Genomic DNA, 12,819 nt, shown 5'->3' with positions numbered 1-12,819 from the left:
TGATAATAGTGGTTTCTAGTTAGGATGATAGTGGTCCTCTAGGGTTGAGTGGGTGGTTGGTTGCATAGTATGATCTAATTGGTGGAAATGATCAAAAGAATAGATCTAACGGCCGAAAACTTATAAGTATAAAATAGCCTGTACTCATAAGAGTATAGTAGCTTGACTTACATATATATATATATATATAGTGTAGGGCTATTATTCTATCGAAAACATAAAAGATTTGATGATTTTGATTTTTTGACCTTAGATCAAGGATTGTACGGTTAGAACGATTGCGATCCCCTCTAGAATTGAGTGGTTTCCACAAGATAATAGTATTAATCGAAAGATTAAAAAGAATTAAAGGAATTGATCTAAGGGTCAAAAAATTTCACACATTTTCGATATTGTTCTCTTGTCCATCAAGTGAACAGAAAAATAAATGACTGGAAATGAATATCCTTCAAAAAGTGATTATACAATTTTTATATTTGAGATCTAGAGTCTAGATCTTATTTTAAATAGTTTAAAGAATTTTTTCGTAAAAATTTAGTTGATTTGAATTCTTCTATACCGTTAAACGAACAAACGCACCGTATCGGCTATTAAAATTATAAATTTTGTGACCCTTTGATCGTTCAGTTAATGATGCGAAAAAATCATAAAATTTGATTTCTAAATAATTTGAATGGTCTAGATCATGTTCAACGATGCCGATCGTCGATTTGGAAGCTCTATGATAAAAAACAGATCAGTTTACTACCGATAGTAGCCCAGTCAAACACTCACTCTCTCTCTCTCTCTCTCTCTCTCTCTCTCTATATATATGTATATATATATATATAGTCCAACTATGGTGCTTGTAAAAACACCAAGCACTTGGTGCTTGTAAGTTTTTTACCGTTAGATCTATTCCTCGAATTATTTTTCAATCATTAGATTATACTATTCAACCAACCACTTACTCAACCTTGAGGGGCCCACATCATCCTAACCGAATATCTCTTAATCCAATGGCTAAAAATCTACAAGCATCAATAACTTGATACTTTTAAAATCATAGGAGCTCAATTCTCTCTCTATATATATATATATGAGTTGTGCTGGTATGCTTATGGAAGCACTGAGGCCTCTGTGCTTCCAAGTTGTTTTTGATGTTCGGACTTTCAAATCGACGATAGGCTCCGTTAGAGTTAATCTAGAGTATTTGAAATATCTAGAAAATAAAATTTTGTGATTTTTCGATATCATTTGCCTAGTGATCAAAGGGGCTCAAAATCAATAATTTTAATGGCCGTAGTGAACCGATTGCAAGTTTAACGGTGTAGAAATATCCAAATCATGTGAAATTTTGATAGAAAATTCTTTATACTATATAAAATAAGATCAATATCTTTGATCTAAATTTTTAATGTCATATCATCACATTTTGTGAGATTTTTATTTTCAGCCGTTGATTTTGAGCCCCTTCGATCACTAGGCAAATGATATCGAAAAATCGCAAAATTTATTTTCTAGATACTTCAAATACCTAGATCAAGAATCTTAATCGCGACCGTCGTCGATTCGAAAGTACCCAACACTCTAAAACAAATTGGAAGCACGGAAGACCCATCGTACTCATAGCATACTAGCGCCAATCTCTATATATATATATATATATATATATTATATAATATATATAGAGTTGAGACTGGGCTACTATTAGTAGCAAAATTCATTATTGCTATCAGTTTTTAACGGCTTTGGATTAACTCTTTTCAATTCTGTTCTAAACTAATTGGATTAAATACTATATATATTCCAGTGAGAACCACTCACCTTAGGGAGTAACCATCAACTCTAACCGACTAATATCATCCGGATCCTATAATTTTTCATCCAAGGGTTAAAAACTTAATAGTAAAAAGAGCGTTTTACTATTAATAGTATTCCAGCCTAATTCTATATATATATATATATATATATATACACACAAAAAATACTGTACTGATAAAAAGCAAGAGTGGTACCTTGCTCATGATTCTCCAGGACAGCTTAGAATTCACAAACAATGGATATATATATATATGTATATATTATATATATATATATATATATATATAAAGCTGACTTAAAATTACCTTGAACGAGTTTAAAGGAAACAGAGGAATCGACATAAATATCCTTCAATGTAACATTTCACATAACTAATCCGCCATAGAAGTAGCACAGTACCCTGTAGCCTTCAAGCTTTATCCACATGAAAACCAGCAAGAGTTTTTTTTTATCCGCCCTTCACCAGTTATATATGGCAATCCAAATCATCACATGCCCACAAACCCCGCAGTTTCAACCAGGCAGAGTTTCGCAAAAGCAATTAACAGAGAACGATGACCCTATGGCTTAAGACTGTCTCCCCCCGGGTTTCGGCGAATGGCGGTACGGAGAAGCATGCGGACCATTCGATAAGCTCCTCATGGGCTGTGGACCATTCCTTGTGAAGGAGCTCTGTGATTTTAGCCCATTTGTGCTGCCAGTATGGGCGGCGCGCTCGGCCTGCATGGTCTGGAAGAAGTAAGAGGAGCTTGCCATGTCCTTGAGGTTGAGAAGTGGTTTGAGAACTTCGACTACTTGGCTCATGAGAGGGCGGGCCTTGGGGTCACGGCTGAGGCAGGCATGTGCCAGCTGTGCTGCCTTTTGGGCCCCTTTGATGGAGAAGTTGCCCTCCAAGCGAGGGTCTATGAGGCGGTAGAAGCGCCGCCTTTCTCCTAGGTGAGGACGGGCCCACTCGACCAGGTTGTGCTCCCCGTTGGGCCGGTTTTTGTCCATGGACCTTCGGCCCGTCATCATCTCCAATAGCACAACCCCAAAGCTGTAGACGTCGCTCTTTGATGTTAGATGTCCTGGCAAAGGAAAGAGAGAGGAGGACATGGGAAAGAATCAGTATATTCAAATGATGATATTGCTACGATTTTAAGATATGGTAGGACCATTTCGTTTGGATGAAATATAAGACCATTTCGTTTGGATGAAATATAAGTAAAGCATAACTAAAAGTAATAGGAAAATCCAAGCACGATACATTTTAAGATATCAGATGGGAAGTCCAAACATAAACTCAGATTACTACAATTGCAAGATCGATGAAGACCTAACAAGTTGCCCATTGGTGATACATAGTGGTTGGCCAGTCCAATATTTTAAGTAGGCGACAGCAGGACACGTGGAACAAACAAGACAACTTATATATATATATACAGTGCTAACAATCTATAAGGGAACACTTACCAGTCATGACATACTCAGGAGCTGCATATCCATATGTTCCCATAACTCGAGTCGATACATGAGTTTTATCACCCTCAGGACCATCTTTAGCGAGACCAAAATCTGAGAGTTTAGCATTGTATTCCTGGAGAAGCATGTTGCCAGCAGTAATATAATATAAAGTTTAAAATAAAATAAGGACAAACATTGAAATGTTACTTGAATCAGGGCATACCGCATCTAACAAAATATTGGATGTTTTGAAATCACGATATATTACTGGTCTTTCCGCTTCTTCGTGGAGAAAAGCAAGGCCCTTTGCTGCACCAAGTGCAATTTTCATTCTGATGGACCACGGGAGAGGCAGTGACCCTGTTCATGCACCACATGACAAACAAAATAGATTAAAATCATTTACAAGGCAATAGAGCAATAGACATTCCAAATTAAAAAGACTTAACAAACACGAAGAGACAACATGGCTGAGTGTCTGCCATTAATGAGGATTTTAATATAGTTTGCTTCTCGAAAGAACTGACGCACTAAATAATGTAACATACAAATGAGCAAATGAGCATGAATAGGCATTTTTAACTATTTCAATAGATGATAGATGCTCCAAGTATTGTTTGGTCTCACTCTGACTGTTGGCTGCATAAAAGTATAAGAACCGATGATAAGAGCGATATGGATCCGTTTAATTGACTCAATCTCAACAGCAAAGTTTTTGCGCAATCATTACAAATAATGTTGCCAGCAACTTCAGGTGGGCTGAGCGAAGGTACGCAGCATAGGTAATTGCAGATGAAGAGGAAAATAAAGATTCTGATAATACTTTCTGACCATTCAGACCTGTAATTGTGATAATGATCTAGAAGCACAAGTTGTTGGGAACTAATTTATAATAGTCCAAGAACTATTATATGGGACAGATTCCTAAACATATAAAATGAACAATTAACAATAAAAGATCCTCAGGCTTTTTGATTTAAATTATTTAAAAACTTAATCCTAATAAACAGATATCAAGGAACATGAAAGGGAGGTAATTATGAACTGTCTTTGACTAAGAACTTCGGTTCCTTCATCAGCATATATGATATAAAAGAAAACAACTCATAGACTCGAACAAACACATATTTAGCTGGATAAACAATGTCAAACAACGATGTAATGAAATTCCTTGTCTAAGCATAATCATAGATGAGTATGCAATGGGGTTCATTATGTAAGCATAATTATGTATGGGAAACACCTAATATCACCGCATAAAATTTAGTAGCACTGATGAAAGGATAAGGCAGTTGGATATCTTGCTTTCAAACTTAATGGAAATTATTTAACAAGCAGCAGCAACTCAGAAGGCTTTCCCATTAACTTCTCCAGTGAGAATGTCTTCCTCTTCAGTCACTGTAACCTTGAAAAGTCTACCATAATAATAATGAAATGATAAGTGAGCGAGAAAGGGGAGAGGGGGGAAGGGGGAGGAGGGGCTGTTTTGGCGGATAGGGTCATTTCTTTGGCCTTAATGTCACTTTGTATTTTGTAGTAAATATTTAAGGCTACTTTGTATATTGTAGTAAGTAATGTGGTCTATACACACACTGAAAATGGTCATGGCAATCAGTCTTAGAAATATAAAATATAAAATATAAAATATCTTTAGGCGGCCACTAAAAAGTTACTCTGGATAAACAAGGAATATAGGCATGACAAAGAATATTGGTCATAGAAATTTTATACTAATTAAAGCAAATGTAAATAAGGCAGCTCTATCAATGAAGAGTGTGGTATCTATATAACAGTTCACTATAGTACTCTTGCCAAGAAAAATTCGAGGCAACTGAGAAAAAACATGTGTTTCTTGACTTTACAAAGAGATGAGATCTTACCGCGTATATGAGTTAAGATAATTTCGAAGATTTTTCAAACACTGGCCTGTTATATTGAAGTGGATAAACAACTTTGTGGCTAGAAAAAGTTGAGAATTAACACATTACTCAAGTTGACGACGTCATACAGGCCATAGGCTACTCAGGTCTACTAACTCCTTTCCCCTGTATCTCCTATTTCACTGAATTCAAAGGATATGAGAGAAGAAACCATATATATACCATTTATACATCAAATGTAGTAACAAATTATCAATCAACAACAAGAAGCCTAGCACACAAATCTTAAACATGCACACACATATACCTTCATATGTATATCTATGTAAAAATGGGCAAAGGCAGCCACTTTATGAATAAAATTCTGTAAGATACTAACACATGTATGAAATCTTAAGCAGGTTCTACAATTGAACAAGAAATACAATAATTACAGTCAAACATGATATTCAATCAAACAGGTGCTCAGAAACATCACTAGAAGGCAGACATTTAAGGCTCAACACAAGAAAGAAAACAATTAAGCAAGAAATCAGGAAAATAGGCAAAATAGGTCCAAGAAAGAGTCAGTTCACATACTCCTAAAGAGATGGTTTTCCAAACTTCCACGAGGCATAAACTCGTACACCAGCAACCTTTGGTCATCTTCAATACAATATCCAATCAACTTCACTAAATTCGGGTGTAGAAGGTTACCAAGAAAATTAACTTCCGCCTGCAAAAAAAAAAAAAAGGTTAAAAGATATAACGGTCCACATATAGCAATTTGGATGGGTTTCAATAAATGATTACTCAAGGTAACATTCAGAGAACACATACCACCCACTCTTTATGCCCTTGAAGTCCATCGTGGTTGAGTGTCTTAACAGCAACAGTAAGCCCTGTACCGGGCTTCACAGGAGCAGTTCCATTCTCCTCAATCCATCCCTTAAAGACACAACCGAAACCTCCCTCACCGAGAAGACTCTCTGGTCTAAAGTTTCTGGTGGCAGCCTTAAGCTCGTTGAAAGTGAATTTCCGCAACTGAGATGCAACTTTAAATTCCTCTCCCGCTTTAGATGCTGATGAAATACTCTCAGCATTGCTAGTAGTTGTAGAACCGGAGAGTACTGGTGCAACCGGTTGGTCCCTACTACCATCATTTGTTGATTTACTACCTGCCAATTCAGACACAGAATGACAGTAATAAATGGCTTTACAAGAATTTAAAAACCAAAGAGCTCAAAATGTTTAGGAATAGAAAACAAGCAAAACAGAAACTTATTTGTCCTCCATAAAGGAATGGATGAAAACCAATTCCAGCAGTAGAACAAGAACACTTGAGTCTAGTTCGGGTGGATGAACTCAAAATCTGTGGCTGTACGTGAGTACTCATTCCAGTTTGGTGATATTCACAAACAAGTGACAGACAAGCTAATCCCCTTCTTCTAACAAATAGGTCAATGAAAAACTAAACATATTAATTCCCTTTGTGTTTCAGAATAGATCAATGTATGAAACCTGAATAAGAAATATTATACCAAAACCTAAATCAGAATACCCTCAATTACTAGCTGCATTTGGAGAAAGACGTATGTAAATTTATAACATTCATTCAGACTAGGTTCTCAACATGATGTTTAAATACCAAATCTCCCAACCACGCAGCAATTAACAAAGATTTTTGAAGCTAGTACCATTGCACAATAAATAATTTTTTTATAGCAAACTCATTTGCTAAATGCTACATAGTCGCTTTCTCACCACTGCAAAAACGAAGCTTAGTACCTTTGCACATGTTTACCAACAATACAATGCCCATAAACAACAAGCAGCTCAACTGAAGGATTGAAGAACAGTTCCGAAACAAGTAGACAAATCTAACTAGAAGAGATCGAACCAAACCTGATAATGTGAATGAAATAGTGGTTATTTAAGTCTAAGAGCATCGCATTAGTTCGTGAATTACCACAATGAGTGCTGGCGCTGCTGATGGATGAATCCACTTTGGATCTCGAAGAGATGCAACTCCCCATCAGCCGGAACTTAATCCAACACCCAGTCTCCTCCCTCGCCTCATCCTTCTTCTTCTTCCTCCTCCCTTTCTCCTTCGATTTCCCGACACTATCCCACGCCTCGAGCTGCACCTCATCGGGTCCCAATCCCATCCTCTACAGGACTTCTCGCACTTCTTCAGAGAACCATCAAAAATCCCGACTATCTCAAAGATCCCCACAAATCACAACAAAATCTCAGGGAAATCGAAGAGAAATCGCTGCAAGTTAACTACCGGACCCTTAAGATCGCCATAGTAGAGATCTTCCGAACGGAAAACAAGGCAACAAGTTTCGATCGTCCAAATCGAGCCCCGAAACCCTACACGACAGGGGAGAAATCCACCGAAATCGGGCGAAAGCCGAGTAACGCGACGAATCCCGAACTCGTGATCCCTCGTAGAAGAATCCGAAACCCTGATTAGGGTTTCGATCGGGAGGAAGACGAGGTCCCCGGACGAAGACTAGGTCCACCGACACTACCCGGAGCAGGAGCTTCGCGAAGGGGCCTCCGGCGAAGGAGAAAGTCGGCGGGGAGATGCCGAGGGCGCCGACTCTGGGCGCATTGGGCGAAATTTGGGGGTGAGAATAGCAAAGGGGCGGAGAGAGAGAGAGAGAGAGAGAGAGAGAGAGTTTGGGAGGGGGAGGGGTGCAGAGGAAGAGTGTGAGAATGGAGAAGAGGAAAAAGCACGGGCAGCTCGGGCAGCCCCCAGTGGGGTGAGAGTGAGGAAAATTCGGGCAGGCCGGGCAGGGAGTGGGAATTTAGCAAAGACCGAGGGAGCGAACTGCTGCCCATAATAATCCTATGCGGCAAGCCGCACACGGATGCCATGCGAGACACCATCTCCACCGTTCATCTCCGCAACCAACGGTAATGAACTGCCCCGCGTATAAATAAATATGTTCAAAATAAGGATAAATTGCACTAATAGTCCCTGAGCTAGTGAGCTTTGAACCAGACATTAAAATTTCTAAATTTATAATTAAAAAGTTTTAATCTGATATTTTAAAGTAAAAAAGTTATATTGTGTTCCCCTCTAGTTTATTTCTTTTTGTTCGTATTTATAAATTCGTCAGACATTTTATCTATTTTATATTTTTAATTTAAAATTTAAAATTTTTATATAAAAAATTATAAATAATTTTATTCTATAATAGTAAATATAAGTGAGAAAGTGAAACTTTTTAAGAAGTTGAAGATCAGTGATGTTGAATTTTAAAACTTTGTGAGAATTAAAAATAAAATTTGGCTAAAAGTTTAGGGATTAATGGTGCAATTTATTTATTCTTTAATAAAATAATAATATAGGAGGGGAAGGACATTGTCTCTTATGTTTGTACGCGTATGGTGTGTGCACCAATGCGTACCTTTTTATCCGAAAATGTATATGGCTACTATTATACGGTCACATCACCCGCACACACAAAAACACACTTTAATAATTGGATGTTTGTGAAATGTGAAAAGGGGTGAGGATGGGGACGGGTTTGGGTTTTGTGGTTGGTGGGCTGTGTATGGGCCGAGTTTTCATATTAAGCGTGTTTTGGGGCGAGGATTAGGAATTGGTTGGTGAGAAATTTTTTTTTTTTTTGAGAAAAAAATAGTACGCTTTTTGCTTTATTCAGTGAAAAAAATAAACTAAGCTATAGAAATAAAACAACACAGGTCTTGAAGGGGACAGAAAAAAAAACCAACGATTACAGTGGTGCTTATCTACTGAAAAAAAAAATTTTTTCTGGTTTTGTGGGTTTGTGCCTTGGTTTGGTTCGATTATAAATTCTCTTTTAATTTATAGTTTGTTGAGGGTTTTGTGTGTGTGCGCGTGCGCGCGCGTGTTTATGTATTGTTAGTGATGTCAATGACAAGTAGGTGTAAGTAGGTAATACTGCGGAGACTACATGTGGCAAGAGACGGTATGGAACTAAAAAAAAAAAATGTGATAAATATAAATTTAGCTCATTTAATATGGGAGAGAGTATTGAATTGGATACACAGGAAGTTACTTATACAATGTCTTGTAAATTTTCATTTTTTTTTGCCCCTCTGTTTCCCCAAAAATCAAGATTTAGGTATCATGTATTTTCCCAACTTTAAATTCGTATCAATTACAATTTACAACGCACAAAAATTTTCTTTCTGCGTCTTGTTATTTGAATTCTAGTGGTTAATTGCTGCAACATGGTTTCTACAAAATGGTAATTCTTGAGGCCACAAAGATAATATGGACCAAAATGTAGTGAATTGAATAAGCGAGGAACATACCTGTACAACGTCTTGTAAATTTTTATTTTTTACTCTTTTTTTTTTCTGAAAATTGTGGTTTAGCCGTTTAGGACTCAAATGAACATACATATGCATCTTGTGCTTTCCCAGCTTAACATTGGTGTTAGTTACAACTTACAAATCACACTCATCTGTGTCTTATTTATTGTAGTATGGTTTCTATCAAATGTTAACTCATAGAAGCCACAAAAGATAATGAGGACAAATTGATGTTTGATCCAACCGAAGCATCGTCGACCAACCAACCCAGCCTACAAATGACAAAGGCTTAATAACTAATATCTGAGGTTCTAAGTTTGAAATTTTATTGCTTCACATTTTTAGCTAAGTTTATTTAAAAAAAAAAAAATGTACGAAGCAAGTAATATATTACCATTCTTTCTCTTAAAAAAAATAAAAAATTAACAAGCTACAAGATAACTGACTCCTAAAAAAAAAAATAAAAAATTTAAAGATATACAAAATTAAAAAAAGGAAGGATGGGTCGAAGGGCCCATTAATGGCCCACAGAGGCATTTATGTGTTGGGAACGGCAGGGCCCACAGATGATGAGCCCACGATGAGCACAAGGCGCCTCCGCGGACCACGTGGGGCCCACTCCACGTGAGTTGGACCGTAAAAATGTGTGGAGACCCCCTCAACTATTGGACACTAACTTTGCATATTTATTTTTTCTTTGAAGTCCGTTAATTTCAAATTTTTTTGTTCGAATTGATTTTTTTTTATAATTAATTAAGTTAAAAAAATTACCAAATTTTGTGTCTCAATTAGTATAAGTAGCTGATCAATCTAGTTCTTTTTGCGATAAAATAGTTCAAGATATTCAACATGATGAAATTATCAATTAACTTGTTAAAAATTTTAATTTATTTTGCTAAAATCACTCTATTCTTAAAAATTAATGGTCAACAGGATTTTAATATTAGTGGCAAAGAATTGATGGTTGGTATCCGAAGTGCTAAGTTCAAATTCTAATTGATTTACAGTTCTAGTTAACTTTATTTATAAATAAAATAAACGAAGCAGATAGCATGATACATATCTCTCAAAATATATATATATATATATATATATATATATAAAATTCAAGGGGCTATTTTATAATCTTCTAAGGTTGAGTGGGGTTGTATACAATTTTGCGAACTTTTACTCGCACATGAAGAATCCACCGAACTCCAAGTGAGGTGGACTCAATTCATCCTCCTCTTCTCACATCTAATTTATGAAAGAGACCTCTCACTGGATAAGAATCCTATCTTATAATTTTGCCCCCACGGTGTCAATATCTTTGTTAGTGTTACTATTCAAAACAAACCCATCATTTTCCAAGCATTCCAAAAAAACAAAAAGAGTCCAATCTAACTTTAAAAAGAAAATTTGTTCGAACAAATATAGTTAAAATTATCAAATTATCTTACTCTCTCAAATAACACTCGCTCTGGATGAGAGGACAAATGTTTTGATTGATCTAGCTGGGCTTAAGTATTTTAAGTCAGTAGTTTGTCTCCAGTGCTTCGGAGCTAAAATGTTGTTTGTAATATTATGCTAGGTGGATCGTCACATGTACACTAGTAGGTGAATATTTTATATTGTTCACCGTAGAACTTTTGGAATAAGACGCAGGACAATTTGTAATTTTCTTGGAAACAGAAGTGGATTAAATCACGACCGCTTGTTCAAAGTCCTCTAACATGTATATCATCACCATATCAATTCTTTCAAGTANTGTGTGTGTGTGTGTGTGTGTGTGTGTGTGTGTGTGTTTTGGTTGTTGTGATTGTTTATGTATTGTTAGTGATGTCAATGACAAGTTGGTGTAAGTAGGTAATACTGCGGAGAAGACTACATGTGGCAAGAGAAGGTATGGAACTAAAAAAAAAATGTGATAAATATAAATTTAGCTCATTTAATATGGGAGAGAGTATTGAATTGGATACACAGGAAGTTACTTATACAATGTCTTGTAAATTTTTATTTTTTTTTGCCCCTCTGTTTCCCCAAAAATCAAGATTTAGGTGTCTTGTATTTTCCCAACTTTAAATTCTTATCAATTACAATTTACAACGCACAAAAATTTTCTTTCTGCGTCTTGTTATTTGAATTCTAGTGGTTAATTGCTGCAACATGGTTTCTACAAAATGGTAATTCTTGAGGCCACAAAGATAATATGGACCAAAATGTAGTGAATTGAATAAGCAAGGAACATACCTGTACAACATTTTGTAAATTTTTATTTTTTACTCTTTTTTTTTTCTGAAAATTGTGGTTTAGAACTCAAATGAACATACATATGCATCTTGTGCTTTCCCAGCTTAACATTGGTGTTAGTTACAACTTACAAATCACACTCATCAGTGTCTTATTTATTGTAGTATGGTTTCTATCAAATGTTAACTCACAGAAGCCACAAAAGATAATGAGGACAAATTGATGTTTGATCCAACCGAAGCATCGTCGACCGACCAACCCAGCCTGCAAATGACAAAGGCTTAATAACTAATATCTAAGGTTCTAAGTTTGAAACTTTATTGCTTCACATTTCTAGCTAAGTTTATTTACAAAAAAATATGTACGAAACAAGTAATATATTACCATTCTTTCTCTCAAAAAAATAAAAAATTAACAAGCTACAAGAGAACTGACTCCTAAAAAAAAAAAAAAAAAAAAAAAAAAAATTAAAGATATACAAAATTAAAAAAAAGGAAGGATGGGCCGAAGGGCCCATTAATGGCCCACAGGGGCATTTACGTGTTGGGAACAGCATGGGCCCACAGATGATGAGCCCACGATGAGCACAAGGCGCCTCCGCGGACCACGTGGGGCCCACTCCACGTGAGTTGGACCGTAAAAATATGTGGAGACCCCCTCAACCATTGGACACTAACCTTTGCATATTTATTTTTTTCTTTGAAGTCCGTTAATTTCAAATTTTTTTGTTCGAATTGATTTTTTTTTTATAATTAATTAAGTTAAAAAAAATTACCAAATTTTGTGTCTCAATTAGTATAAGTAGCTGATCAATCTAGTTCTTTTTGCGATAAAATAGTTCAAGATATTCAACATGATGAAATTATCAATTAACTTGTTAAAAATTTTAATTTATTTTGCTAAAATCATTCTATTCTTAAAAATTAATGGTCAACAGGATTTTAATATTAGTGGCAAAGAATTAATGGTTGGTATCCGAAGTGCTAAGTTCGAATTCTAATTGATTTACAGTTCTAGTTAACTTTATTTATAAATAAAATAAACGAAGCAGATAACATGATACATATCTCTCAAATATATATATATATATATATATATATATATATATATATAATTCAAGGGGGTATTTTATAATCTTCTAAGGTTGAGTGGGTACCCCATATACAAT

General features: G+C 35.8%; 1 protein-coding gene across 1 annotated transcript; it reads right to left on the bottom strand.

The window, feature by feature from the left end:
* Positions 2,081–7,859, bottom strand: LOC109717311 (probable serine/threonine-protein kinase PIX7). The gene is made up of 6 exons (XM_020243034.1): positions 7,075–7,859; positions 5,946–6,283; positions 5,706–5,841; positions 3,470–3,606; positions 3,256–3,379; positions 2,081–2,870 (listed from the first exon to the last, which is right to left on the bottom strand). Exons 1-6 carry the CDS (start codon positions 7,271–7,273, stop codon positions 2,371–2,373), a joined length of 1,434 nt encoding a protein of 477 aa, XP_020098623.1. The 5' UTR covers positions 7,274–7,859; the 3' UTR covers positions 2,081–2,370.

The sequence above is a fragment of the Ananas comosus genome, linkage group 11, assembly GCF_001540865.1.
Source record: "Ananas comosus cultivar F153 linkage group 11, ASM154086v1, whole genome shotgun sequence".
Taxonomy (NCBI): domain Eukaryota; kingdom Viridiplantae; phylum Streptophyta; class Magnoliopsida; order Poales; family Bromeliaceae; genus Ananas; species Ananas comosus.
Note: the sequence above shows the minus strand (reverse complement) of the source record. Positions and strands in the feature narration are given on the sequence as shown.